Source organism: Erythrolamprus reginae, chromosome 2, assembly GCF_031021105.1.
Source record: "Erythrolamprus reginae isolate rEryReg1 chromosome 2, rEryReg1.hap1, whole genome shotgun sequence".
Lineage (NCBI taxonomy): Eukaryota > Metazoa > Chordata > Lepidosauria > Squamata > Dipsadidae > Erythrolamprus > Erythrolamprus reginae.
Window position 1 is genome coordinate 240,755,011 of NC_091951.1, and position 14,066 is coordinate 240,769,076.

Consider the following 14,066-nt stretch of genomic DNA (forward strand, 5'->3'; position numbering starts at 1 on the left):
GTGATTATTTTTTAATATTACATTTTTGGTTTTGCTTTGTTTTGTGCTATAAATCAATTGGAATTATGCAGGAAACTAAGTCAAATTAATCAACACTGCAAAAAAAAATACACACTGCATTCAAAGAAAACAATTGGCATATGAATTTAGGACATGTGAACTACACTTGGCAACACAGAAGCTTTTAAATGAAAGCTATATACTTTTCTTTAGGAATTATTTTGAAGAGCCCTTAGAATAAATAGGAAAAAAATAGTAAATGTGGTTAAAGCACATTAAAAGACATAAATGTGCAGTTAAATAATAATTTAAGCCAGAGGCAAAAATTTCCAGTCAGATAAATCTGTGTCTATCCAAAGTATTTGACCTTATACATGTTTTGCTGATGGCTAAATCTGATATATTGTTTGTCTTTTCCAAATATGTTGTAGCTTGGTGAGAAAATTTATAATCTTTCAACTTGACAGGGAAAAAAATGTGCCAGTGTTAGCAGTTTCTTCTGGAATGAGTAGCCGCAGGGCATTGTTGAGTTCCTTAATAGTCCAAACAAACTCACAATATGCTCAGTTCTAGAATCTTTTGAATTGGCTTCTGAGTTTAATGGGGATATGGTTTGCTTTGGCTGGTTTTATTGTTTGTAAACTATCCAAATTGTGGTGATTAATGGGGGGTATAAATATAAAGCCAGTCTGGTATGGCAGTTAAGGTTAGGGCTAGAAACCAGGAAACTCACTGCTAAAATCGCCAGTCCAAAAGCTTCTTATCTTGCCCCAAATCTCTCCAAATATCGCTCCCCCAAAAGCTTTGTATCTTGCCCAAATCTTTCCAAATATCACTCCCCCAAAAGCTTCATATCTTGCCCCAAATCTCTCCAAAAATCGCTCCCCCAAAAGCTTCCTAAGCCACCCCAAATCACTTCCAAAGTCTTCCAAACTCACCTCTCCTTTCAAAATGCCTCGTTTCTTCTTGCTGCCTTTCTTCACTCCATTTGCCTTCGTTAGGACCTTGATTTAGGTGGCATAGGGAGCTCTTGGGGGAGCGATTTTTGGAGAGATTTGGGGCAAGATACAAAGCTTTTGGGGGAGCATTTTTGGAGAGATTTGGGGCAAGAAATGAAGCTTTTGGGAGAGCAATTTTTGGAGAGATTTGGGGCAAGATACAAAGCTTTTGGGGGAGCGATTTGGAAAAGATTTGGGGCGGCATTAGCCTTCGTTAGGACCTCCATTCCTCACTTCTCCTCGCTGTCTGTCTCCACTCCATTAGCCTTCACTTTGTCTGCCTGCCCCTTTTTTTAAGCCTTAAAGTGGGTTTGCATGCATTATTTGCTTTTACATTGATTCCTATGGGAAACAATGTTTTGTCTTATGAACTTTTCACCTTACGAACCTTGTTTCAGAACCAATTAAGTTCGTAAGACAAGGTATTACTGTATAGGTAGTCATCAATTAACAATCATTCATTCAGCAACTGTTTGAAGCTACTGCAGCACTAAAACAGACTTTTCTTGATCTGTGGCCATACACTGGGGATGGAATTCCCAGCCTGGCCGATCACCCTGAAATCATGTTTCCCTGAAAATAAGCCCTAGTGCTTATTTTGGAGTCCCAAAAACTATTATTTTCAGGGAACACGTTATCTATCTCTTTTTTTTAATTTTGAAAAGGCCATGCTATTAATTGAGTTTTAAATAACTCAAACAGAGAAGGTACTTAATGCTCCATTCTTCTCCTATTTTCCCCACAACATCCCAAGAAGTGAATTGGGCTGGGAGAGCTTGATTGGCCCACGGTCACCTTGCTGGCTTTCACCAGTAAAATGGGACTAGAACTCACAGTCTCCCACTTTCTAGCCTGGTGCTTTAGAACTTGTCCTTTAACACAGTGGTCCCCAACATTTTTTCCACCAGGGACCAGTTTCAGCAAGACAATTTTTCTATGGCCCGGTGGGGGCGGGATTAAGCATGGGGGTGCTGGTCCTCCCCGCCCCTCTTTCCCGCCATCGCCCTGTGGCCGGCAGAACCTGCCTCCCAAGCCCTCTTGCCCAGCGGGGGCTAAGCGCTGGAGACAGGGGGTCAGGCTGGCCCTCCTGCCTCCCCCCAGCCAAAAACGCAAAAGCGCCCCGTGGCAGAAGCCCTTCTGTCCATTGTCCTGTGGCCGGCAGAACCTGCCTCCCGAGGCCTCTTGCCTGGCGGGAGGCGAAGCGCTGGAGGGCTGGGGTGGCGGCATGAGGGCCGGCAGTTGCTGACTCCACGGACCGGTGCAACATGCCCCGCGGCCCGTTACTGGTCCGCGGCCCGGTGGTTGGGGACCCCTGCTTTAACACATACTGCCCTGAACTTTGCCACCTCAACTGACTTTCACTGTGTTCTTGCTCCTTCACATCAGGGCTTCTGGGCTTCACAAAACAAAAACAGAGACAGAGAGGAGACAAAACAAAACAAAAGAAAGCAAAAGAAAAGAAAAGAAAACAATAAAACAAGAGAAAAGAAAACAATAAAACAAGAGAAAACAAAACAATAAAACAAATGAAATCAAAACAACAAAACAAAACAAAATGCCATCCCAGAGCCATGCTAAAAATCCCCTTTGCACCACACCTGTGAACAAAACTGAGGCTGGCCTTTGAATTACAAAATAAAATGAAAAGCAGCTGTGCCACAAGAAAGCCCTTTCACACGCTGCAAAAAGAAAGTGAAAACCAACCCCGGAGCTTTTTCAGTAGTTTTTTGGTTGTTTTTTTTAATTGCTCTGCTAGGACTATTTTTCACTCTCTCTTTTTTTTAACCAGCAGTGGAAGACAGTGAAGGTCAGCTGGGGCGCTGGAGTGCAGGACAGCAGAGGTCAGCGTAATTAAATGCATGAGTAGCTTGAGGAAGGAGAAGGAGAGATGCTTTCTAGCACGCAACCAGACAAGAAAAGCAGAAGCCCACAATTGCTTAATGGTTGAAAGTTATAAGTGGCAGGTAGGAAGTTTGTACCTTGAGACTTGCAAGACTGATGTCAGCTCTCCCAGGTAAACACAACAGAAAACAGGAACAAATTCCACTATATTTTAAGGTTACTACTGAAATGATCCGAGTAAACGGCTTTGAGTTAAAACGCTTTATTCTTTCACAGAGAAACAACAGCCGCGGCTTACTTTCACTGCCGAATGCAATCTGACAGGAGACGCGTAAGCCCGGTAGCACAGGAAAACTTTCGCCCGGCAACAAGCGACGCCTGACAGCTCTTTAGTTTGGCGCCCAAAGCCCAGCGGCCAATCAGAGGTAAGTAAACAGTCCTGTCTGACTCTAATGACTTTTGCTTAACAATAACTCTTTAACTAAATTCCCTGGTAACAGAAACTTCTGGATTTAACATCCCTCCCCCTTCTGGTTGATTTATTACAGATGTTCACTCTGATAAATATGTAATAAATTCGTCCAAACGGGCTGGTCTTCTGGGTGCCCGCTCAGACCTTCGTGGGTCTTGGAGGACCTGGGTATCCACCGATGAAGATGGCTCTTCCGGATGGGACTGTCCAGCACCCCCATGGCTGGAGCCTTGCGGAGCTGCAGCTGCGCTGGCTTGACTAGTAAATCCAGGTAAGTCCCAGTCTATTTGTTCCTGGTTCCTAGTAGGTCTTGAGTAATTTCCTGTGGGGTGTGAAGGAGGAGAGGCCCCATTACTTATGGCAGCCATATTGTCCCTTATACTGGCAGATGCCAATCTCCCTCTAATGTGATCTATGTGCCTCTTCCAGAGGCGGCCATCACTTAGGGCAATTGTATAAGTTTTTGGACCGGTTTGTTCTGTGACTATTCCACTCTCCCACAATGTGCCCTTATCAAAATTTTTAACATACACATTTTGACCGATACATACCGAGCGTTCCGGAGTGGTGACATTTACCGTTTTTAACTGGACATAGGCTGGGTGCAGCCTATCCAATGGTGACCTTAACTTTCTCCCCATCAGTAATTCAGCCGGGCTTCTATTTGTAGTCATACTTGGTGTTATATGTTGCATTAGAAGGAAAGTGTCCAGTCTGCCTTGAATTTCCCCCTGGGGATGATCTTTTGATGGCCTCTTTGGCCACTCGGACATACCTTTCAGCCATCCCATTAGCCCACGCTGCGTGGACTGAGACCAAAGCATGTTTCACCCCCAACCCGGCGAGGAACATTTCAAACTCCCTCGAAGTAAATTGGGGCCCATTATCCGATACCAGAACATCTGGACACCCATGTGTCGCAAACAATTTCCGCAACACCTTTGACACTGATGTTGTTGTAGTGGACCCTAGTAACAGTATCTCCAGCCACTTGGAGTATGCATCCACCACTATTAAGAACATGTTATTGTTCACTGGTCCCGCTAGGTCGATATGTATTCTTGACCACGGGCCCCTAGGGGTGTCCCACTGTGCAGGGGTGGTTTTGGGAGGATTTGGTCTGGTCTCCTGACAGGACTTACATGTAGCAACCCAGTCCTCTATAGCCCTGTCCAGCCCTGGCCACCATAAATACCCCCTAGCCAAGGCCTTCATCCTGACCACCCCGGGGTGTCCTTGATGCAGCAGCTGCATCACTTGGGGCCTTAGGGAATGGGGGATGACTACCCTATCACCCCATAACACACATTCATGCATCACCGACAGTTCTAGCCGTTTTGTCTTAAACTCACCTACTGTTGGGTCATCCCCATTGGCTGGCCATCCTTTTAGAATATAGTGAAGGACTCTTCCTAAGACAGGGTCAAGTTTTGTTTCCTTGGCTACCTCTTCTGCTGTTACGAGGGATGGATTGCCTAAGTCAATTAAGAGGACATCTCCAGCAGGGGCTGGATCTACCACCTGCTGACCCAAGGGGCAGCGGCTCAAGGCATCAGCATGATTAATTTGAGAGCCACCTTTATGTACTAGAATATAATCATAGCCAGCTAAAAATATAGCCCACCTGGACATGCGGGGGGACATGAATGGAGGGGTAGGTTTCCCAGTGGCTAATAACCCCAGCAACGGTTTGTGGTCAGTAATCAATTGGAAAGGGCGGCCCAACAAATAATTATGGAATTTTTTAACGCCGGCAACCAAAGCTAGGGCTTCTCTATCAATTTGGGCATAATTTCGTTCAGCCTGGGATAAGGTCCTTGAAAAGTAAGCTATAGGTGCCTCCTGACCATTTGGTAATAAATGGGCTAGGACAGACCCCACCCCGTAGGGCGAAGCGTCGCATGTGAGTCTGAGGGGTAAAGTGGGACTATATTGCACGACTACACTTTGGGAAGTCAGGAGTTGTTTGACAGCAGTGAAAGATGCCTGTTCAGTATCTCCCCATTGCCATTGCGCCCCCTTGTGGAGAAGTCTATGAAGCGGCTCAGCTGCAGAGGCTTTATGCTTCAGAAAGACTGAATAGAAATTCAATAACCCTAAAAAGGCTTGCAGCTCTGCTTTACAAGTGGGGGCAGGTGCATCTCTAATGGCCCTAATTTTGTCATCTGTGGGATGAATTCCTGCTGCATCGATTTTGAATCCTAGGAAATCCACAGATGGAGTTCCCCATACACACTTGTCAGGGTTCAGCCTCAGCCCTTTTGATTGTAACCTGGTCAACACCTGTCGGATTCTAGAGTGTAGTTGGTCCCGTGTGTCCCCACAAATTAGAATATCATCGAAGTAAGGGACCACCCCTTTAAGCCCCCATAACAAGCGTTCCATTAGTCTCTGGAAAATACCTGGGGCTACACTAATGCCAAATTGCAGGCGTGTGCACCTGAAGGCACCTCTGTGGGTAACTATTGTCTGGGCTAAAGAAGTGGCTTCATCTACAGGAAGCTGTAGGTATGCCTGGGCAAGGTCCAGCCTTGCAAAGACCTTCCCAGACCCTAAAGTGTGCAGCAAGTGCTGCACAACTGGAATTGGATAAGAGTTGTGCTGTAATGCCTTATTCAAAGTGGATTTGTAATCAGCACACACACGCAGAGATCCATCAGGTTTAAGGGGGGTTACAATAGGTGTCTCCCAGGGAGCGTGCTCAATAGGAACCAAAATGCCTTGGGCTTGGAGTTTGTCCAATTGGGCATCTAATTTGTCAAGCAAGGGCAGAGGTACCCTCCGAGGCTTTAATCTCAAGGGGGGAATGGCTGGGTCTAAGGAGAAGGAGATTGGGGGTCCCTTATATGTTCCCAACCCTGGTTTAAAGACATCTGGAAATTCCTTCACAAAATCAGGTGTGTTAGGTGCAAAAATTTTGTGGACACCGGTGATGGCTAATCCTAGGGGAGCCATCCAATTCAAACCCAACAAAGAATGATTGGCCCCGTCCACGATTAATAGGGGCAACCTATGGTGCACATTTTTAAAAGTTATAGGGACGCTAGTAGTACCCAATACACTAATTGGGTGTCCCTGAAAGTCTTTGATGACAATATCTGAAGGCAGCAAAGAGTCTCGAGACACATCGGGTAAATAAAGTCTTAGTTTGTGCCACGGCATCAAAGTATATTTGGAGCCTGTATCCAGCTCCATGTGGCAGGGATGTTGATTTAATAGGAGAGGGACAACAATTTTATTAAGGGGAGAAGGAGTAGCTGCAGAAGCAGGGCTTGCAAGGTTACCTCTGTTGGACCATGGTCTCCTATTTCCCCGTCCTTGTTGTCGGAATGGCCGGTAGGAACGCTGGGCAGGGAACGTTGGCAGCAGATCTTGGTTCCCTGAGGTGTCATCTGGCAGGGCGGCACGGCATACAGCAGCTATGTGGCCTCGTTTGTCGCAGCGGCGGCAGAAGGCGTCCTTGAAGGGACATCGCGAACGTGCGTGTTGACCTCGGCAGCCAGCACAAGCAGGGAAGTTTTGGCGGAGTTGCCGGTTAGGGGGTCCCCGAATCAGGCAGCACTCGTCGTCCTGGGCATCAAAATCAGCGGTGTAGTAGTCCAGCGAAGAGTTGACTTGTGCGCGAGGATGTGCAGTGAGTTTGCATACCGTTGACAGCTTGTCATTCGATTTCAACTCAGCGGCAGCAGACTCTGCCACTTCAGCCGTCTGGGCAGCTTTGATCACATCTTGCAGGGTCGAATCTTCCGTTGCTAATAGCTTATTTCGGATGGAGACATTCTTCATTCCGAAGATAATGGCATCTGTCAACCTCGCCTCAGGGTTATCAAATTGACATTTTGCCAATATGGTCCTGAGGCGAGTGGCGAACTGGTTAATTGTTTCCCCTTCGGCTTGTGCCGTGCGGGAAAACTGGTGCCGGTAAACCCTAGCGGGCTTAGTTGGTTTGAAATGGGAGGCTAATTTTTCTTTCAGAATTTGCCACGAGACGGAATTGGCAGGCTCTGGGTCGGTCAGGGTGCCCGCCAGCTCAAAAATTTGAGTGCCGCAATAGTTTAGGAATAAAGCTCTTTTGCGGCTGTCAGTGGCATCTTGCATGCCGGCTGCTTCCAAAAAAATTTCAAATTTTGCCATATAGGCAGTCCAGGTTGACCGTTCAGGGTCAAAAAGCTCTGGCGGCTGAATGATTGACGGGGTAGACATAATGATTCAAGGAGAAAAAGCAGTCCTCAAGACCCTCGTCGCCAATGAAATGATCCGAGTAAACGGCTTTGAGTTAAAACGCTTTATTCTTTCACAGAGAAACAACAGCCGCGGCTTACTTTCACCGCCGAATGCAATCTGACAGGAGACGCGTAAGCCCGGTAGCACAGGAAAACTTTCGCCCGGCAACAAGCGACGCCTGACAGCTCTTTAGTTTGGCGCCCAAAGCCCAGCGGCCAATCAGAGGTAAGTAAACAGTCCTGTCTGACTCTAATGACTTTTGCTTAACAATAACTCTTTAACTAAATTCCCTGGTAACAGAAACTTCTGGATTTAACAACTACATTAACAGAACTTTGCAATGTGAAGGTACAAACTTTCCACCTTTCTACTTTCTTCTCAGTTTCTTTCCATGTCTGTTACATGATTTGGGGGATCCTGTCCCTCTTGTCTGTTTCCTTCTCTTTCCTCAAGGTTACACATACTTTCCATTACACTATCAGAGTGCAGAATGGCAAGGGCAGATGTGGCTAGAACTGGAAAGGGGAAGGTTTCACTTCCTGGGATGTGGCAAGCGGCCCCAGAGCTGCATGGTTGTGGGCTGCTTACCACCCTACAAGACAGGATGTAAGATGGTCCAAAGGGCAGAGGCGGGGAAGGAGTAGGCCAATAAAGGAGAATATTTATAGCTCCGGGTTGAAATGAAAGGTTCTTGGTGCTCTCTAAGTTTACTTGAAGACCTTTCACTACCCGAATTAGATAACATCATCAGTGCTAGCAAAGAGGGGGGTTGCTCTCAGTTTATATCCTAGTCTAGTTAATGACAGCAATGGAGAGTATTGGTACTGTGTCACTAAGTGATGCAATGTCATGACATCTCATTTTGCAACCTCCTTGCTTAGCAATGACAATTCCGGTCCCAATGGCAATTGTAAAGTCGATGATTATCTATATAGATAAGGCATCACAAAGCAGACTGCCAATACTGCTGGCTTGTAATTCTGTGACTCAGTTGAACTAGCAAGCAGCAGGTTGAGATGCAGCTGTTGGAGATGCCACTGATTTTATATTTAAGGATGTATGTGCTTTAAATTAATTTGCCACATTATGGCCTGGAGCAGGTTTTATAAAATTCGCTCTTAATAAATGAAAGAGCGAATCGCAGACCCAGTTGCTACGCTGACAGATTGCTGCTGACACCGTAGAGAAGATGTCACATTAATTAATCTTTTATCTATGCTCTATCCCAAATAGAAGCACAGCATTAAAAAAAAACAGAGGAAAAGGCATTGTATAATAATAACTGGCCATTCATTCATATATCGTGGAAGGAAATTGTTTCCCACCCCATCTTTTCATCAGACCTTGTTCCCCTGACCTTGTTAACTGCACTCTTTCACTCAACAGTCCTTCACAGCCTCTCAAGATAGAGTTTCAGCCATCTCCCAAGCATTTCAAATGCAACTTACAGAATTTGTGGACCCTCAATCCTCCACAGTTATCTATAGTAACCCTCCTAATCTTTCTAAGCCTTCTATTGTTATCGCCTTGCTGGAACTACAGAAGCTGAGGAATGGTTTAGTACATGGGATAACACAACAAATGGGATCTGTTCAGTTAGACAGGTCACAAGTTGCACAACTCTGGCCTGATGTACTGCACTGCTATAAAGACACTTTTAAAGTATTGTGTCACTTTTTGATTGCTGCTGGACTGAAATACCAATCTTCAAACCCTCATTGTCAGTATAAACTCTACATGTCTTGTATTGGTACTGGACTGTGAAGATGTGCTTCAATTGTATTCCCTGCAGGGCAGTGTTTTTCAGATGCTTCCATCTTTGAAGAAGTGACAGACAAGGCATTTATGACTATTTCCATATATTTCTTCCTTAATCTCTTTGCCTTTTGCTTCCCACAGTTGCATTGGTTAAATAGAGGGTTCCATTTGTCACCAAAAACAGTGTAGTTAGAATCTGCAGCAGACAACTCAGATACAGTATTTAAATTGTTTATTGTTTATATTGTATATTAAATGTTGCATAATAGGTACTGCATACAGACTTTACTCTGAAATAAATAATACACTACCTCCTTTGCAGCTCTTAATCTATTTTGCCATTTTGCATTCCTGATCTTAGAAAAACATCAAAACAGTGAAAGTGTTAAAATCTCAGTTCAGTTCAGTGGGCACCTCAATTGTTTATGGGCACTAATTCCAAATTTCGTAGGTGCTGGCCTTGACCTCAGCAAAGAAGTTGCTTCTATATAAGTTCCATAAATGCAAGAGACCAGAGACAGGCCAAGAGGCATTACTAACTGGGTAGAAAACACAATTTTACACCATTCAAAATGGAAAATCTATAATACACCTTAACAAGACAATTGACCTTCACCTCTATTGTAATGTACACTTATGCTAGCCAATACATATTACTACTTCATTTCTATCAGAATAGGTTAGAGAAATGATATACTGTTCAATCATATACGTCTAGTCCCATGACCTAATATTTCATAATAATATTTAATATTTAGATCCCTGTAAGTAGTATTGCATTGTCCACATGCAATTGATTGAACCACTATAATGGATACAACTTATTAAAACCAGGGACACTCCTCAAACAAATTATTACAGCTATTGATGTTGGCAGTATTGACCAATCACCTTTTGCCTCACCCCATCACCCCATCTCATGAAAAAGAAACCAAGTACGCAGCACTATCCAAAGAACTGAAAGACATGATGGCCTCTATCTTCCCCACTCGTGATCCTATTGATAAATTACTTTTCTAAAGTTACTTAGAATGAAAAGAAGAAAGGCTATGGGATCCACAATGTCCCTTTTGCCCATTCACACATTCAAGAATGGTATTGTTACTTAGAATTACAGAATTAATCTCAGAAGCACATTAATTTTCTGAATATACAGTACTTTGATTATGCTAACATGTTTCAAATAATCCAGACCATTTATTTACACATTTATTTCTCAAACGTTACATACAATTAAGAGTTCTATTACAAACACTCTGGGCAATCTGCAAAGCACACAATAAGTTTTACTAAACCCCATTCAACCTGATGTAAATATGTACATTTCAAATTAAAACATCACATGCAGCCAGCAAAAGTGGAAAGCAGGAGTTGGATGTTGATCATGAAAACCTTATCTGAAAAGCCAAGTTTGAATTGTTGTTGGGTTTTTTTAAGATAGAAGGAGGTTGGGGGTTGTTGTTGTTAAAGACAACCCTCCAGTTTTCAGAGGCAAGAAACGTATTCCAGAAAATGAAAGCAATGGAGAAATATGATTTTGCACCTTGGTCTCCTTTTACCACCAGACCTAAAATAACCTATAATATTCATCCCTGAGCAGAACAGAAGCAAACCAGCCAGAAACATTATAGAAGCAGTAGTTTCCTCTTTGTCCAAGTAGAGCTTTAAATGCAGCACCTTGGACAGTGCCTCTCATAATAGAAGCCCGTGCAGTATCCACAATATACAGTAGGTCAGTGATGGGGAACCTTTTTTGGCTTGGGTGACAAAAGGGCATGCCCACAACCATAATGCAATGTCCTGCGCTTGTGCACAACCATCCCACACTGCCCTCATGCATGCAACAGGCCTCACTGAAACCTCCAGATTTCCAGTAGGCACCTTGGGCTCTTTTTCGCTCTCCCCAGGGTTTAGGAAAGCCTCCTGAAGCCTGGGGATGGTGAAAAATGGCCCAATGAGCCAATTGCAAGTTCGAAAACAAAGAATGGAGCTGCCTTACTACTTACCTTCAGTTAGTTGCAACCAGTCATCACACACCTCGGCCCATTTCTTCTGAAGCCAGAAGGCTTTCCTGAAGGCCTGTGTAGGCGATCTGGAGCTCTGTTATCAGCTGCAGAGGCCTTTCCTAAAAGCCTTTCCTGAAGGCCTATGTAGCCAATAACAGAGCTCTGGATTGAGCCATTTTTTCACCAAGAGTGAAAATAGCTGAAAAGAAGGCCAAAAATCAGCTGGCCAGTGCATGCATGCATGCTAGAACTGATATAGAGCAACGCCTCACGTGCCACCTGTGGCATGCATGCCATAGGTTTACCATCACTGTAATTATTATAATACTGGACTGATTCACACCAGTCAGCATGTGGGCTGCTGCATTCTAAACTAGTTGCAGTTTCAAAGTCATCTTCAAGGGCAACACATGGCAGTAATCCAATCAAAAAGTAATGAGGACATTCATAACTCTAGCAAGGGTTGCCAACTTTAATAAGGGCCCCAACTGCTATGCTAGTTTTAGTGGGTTAAGCCTCCTCAGAAAGTCCAGATGGAGCCATGAATATCAACAGCTAATCTAATTTTAGGCACATTACATGCCCAAGGACTCTAGTGGAAATCAGCTAAGCTTCTTGGGGTATAACTTTAAGATGAGTCATTTCACTCATTCTATTAAAAAAAAGCCCTACTCTCTGCTATATCTAGCATTTTGGCCTGTCAATGGGAGGTCCACTAGTAAGATAACAGAAGTCCTCCATTCTAAAACTATTCTAGGCCCATCAAGTAATCCAACACAGAAAAGGAGTTGGTGGCCCCATATATAGGTTAGATTACAACTCTCAAACTGTACCTTCAACTATAAATTTTCTTGAGCTTGCCCAATTAAAGACACTTCTAAGTGTATATTTATAGCACTGCAATGTTAAGTTCATCTGAGTCCTAGAAGGTTTTTTAATTATACATTTAGCTTTATTGGTATTATATATAACAATTGGGGGTTGAAAGCAAGAAGCAAGACTGGAAGGGAATCTTATAAACTTGCACTAGGTCAAGCACTTTTTTCTGTTTTTATCATTTTGAGGGTGTATATGGGAAATCCTATGTTTGATAGTAATATTAAAATAAGACCATGTATGGACAAGTATTTATAATTAAAACACTTGGCAATCAGATTTAGAGACAAGAACAAGAATATTAAAATTCTACTTAGTATGATAATAGTCATTTATAAGAATAAGCCACACTGAATGTCCGGAGAAGGGCAGCTTAGAAATGAAATAAGTAAGTAAGTAAGTAAGTAAGTAAGTAAGTAAGTAAGTAAGTAAGTAAGTAAGTAAGCAAGCAAGCAAGCAAGCAAGCAAGCAAGCAAGCAAGCAAGCTAGTAAGTAAATAAATAAATAAATAAATAAATAAATAAATAAATAAATAAATAAATAAATTTTACATGTTTGTGATTTTTCTTCCTACAATAACCTTGCAAATTATATTAACATTTGCTTATTTTACAGATAAAGAACAGAGTGCTGTATCTTATGTCTGCTCTTTAAATGAAGATGCATCAGTTATTTGTTCAGATTTTTCTTTTGAAACAAGTCAAATCAAGTTTATTTGATTTGATGCATAGGACTTCACTCTTTGCACTGACATTGTTATATATTTTTATTTAGGATAGGGAGCTCCTGAAAATGTTATATTGTGTTTGCTGGGGTCTTTCCCCATTTAAAAAAAAACATTTATCTGGATTTCTGTTCTCTTAGGTTTTGTCAACTGAACTGAATCATCTCCGAACAATTTCATATCATACTGTACAGTAGCTATAAAGCTGGTTCATTATATGCATGTGCTGGTTCATTATATTCGCATCACTCTGGTCAATTTTCTAAAATTAAGCCCAAACTTATTCAGATCATTGGCATGAGACGAAGGTATAAAAGTAAACAATACTATGCCAACTAGAGCGAGTCCAGCTTCTTTCCACTCTCTAACAGAACTCTCGCTGTCTATTCAATTAACTCCTGACTTATAGTAAAACAAAAGATAATAGCCCAAATACCGAAACAGATAAGTATGTTGGCAAAAAAAAAGTTATCAAGCCAGAAGAAAAAGTGGCACTTTTTAACAGCACTGTCATGAAATCGCCTCCCTCCTCAGATTTTATTCTAATTTGTGCACACACACACACCTCCTGCACCAAAAAAAAAAATCAAAACAATATACCTTATTTGATCTTATAATGCTTATTTGTCTGTAGTACAAGTTCCCGTTTTTTTTCATAGACCCGGTTCAGTTTCAAGTGGGAATAAATCAAGTCCCTTCTTTCCAAAGACAAGGCTCAGGTGGCACCTCTCAGTCAAGAAAATCAGAAAAGATCCCACTCTGTGTTTGTGTGTGTGTGTGTGAGAGAGAGAGAGAGAGGGAGGGAGAGAGAGAGATAATGTGTGTGTGTGCGTTTTCTCTCATAGCCCCAGCTGTCACAAAACAACCCAGGACTTACCTTGCAAAAAAGAGAGAAACAAAGACGCCCAGAGATACAAGCCACAGTAGAGCAATCCCAGGCATCTCTCCGTAAGCATCGTCAAATCCGGACAAGACACCAAAGATATCACCCAGGAAGGAAGAGACTCTTCCCGCTTGCAACGGACGAGGTGGGGGGAGAAAGAGGTGTGTGGGGTGGGTGGAAAGGTCGCTGGAAACAGCCCGGGTAAGAAGCCACTTTGCCACCGGGATGGGGAGTTGGGGGGGTGGAGGGGACGGACGACGACGACAACAACCACCCCGGTCCA

The 14,066-nt window shown here is 43.3% G+C and overlaps 1 protein-coding gene and 1 long non-coding RNA gene across 2 annotated transcripts in view; both read right to left on the reverse strand.

Annotated features, from left to right (window-relative positions):
* The window catches only part of LOC139162211 (neuronal acetylcholine receptor subunit alpha-7-like), a 125,203-nt gene extending 111,347 nt beyond the window's left edge, over positions 1-13,856 (reverse strand). Inside the window, exon 1 of the mRNA XM_070742324.1 lies at positions 13,778-13,856. Within this exon, the coding sequence (XP_070598425.1) occupies positions 13,778-13,856 (79 nt within the window). The remainder of the gene's footprint in view (positions 1-13,777) is intronic.
* LOC139162214 (uncharacterized) lies at positions 3,087-6,670 on the reverse strand. Its single transcript, XR_011558277.1, has 2 exons — positions 6,597-6,670; positions 3,087-3,634 (listed from the first exon to the last, which is right to left on the reverse strand). It is a non-coding gene; the product is annotated as an uncharacterized lncRNA (long non-coding RNA).
* Positions 13,857-14,066: the final 210 nt, after the last annotated feature.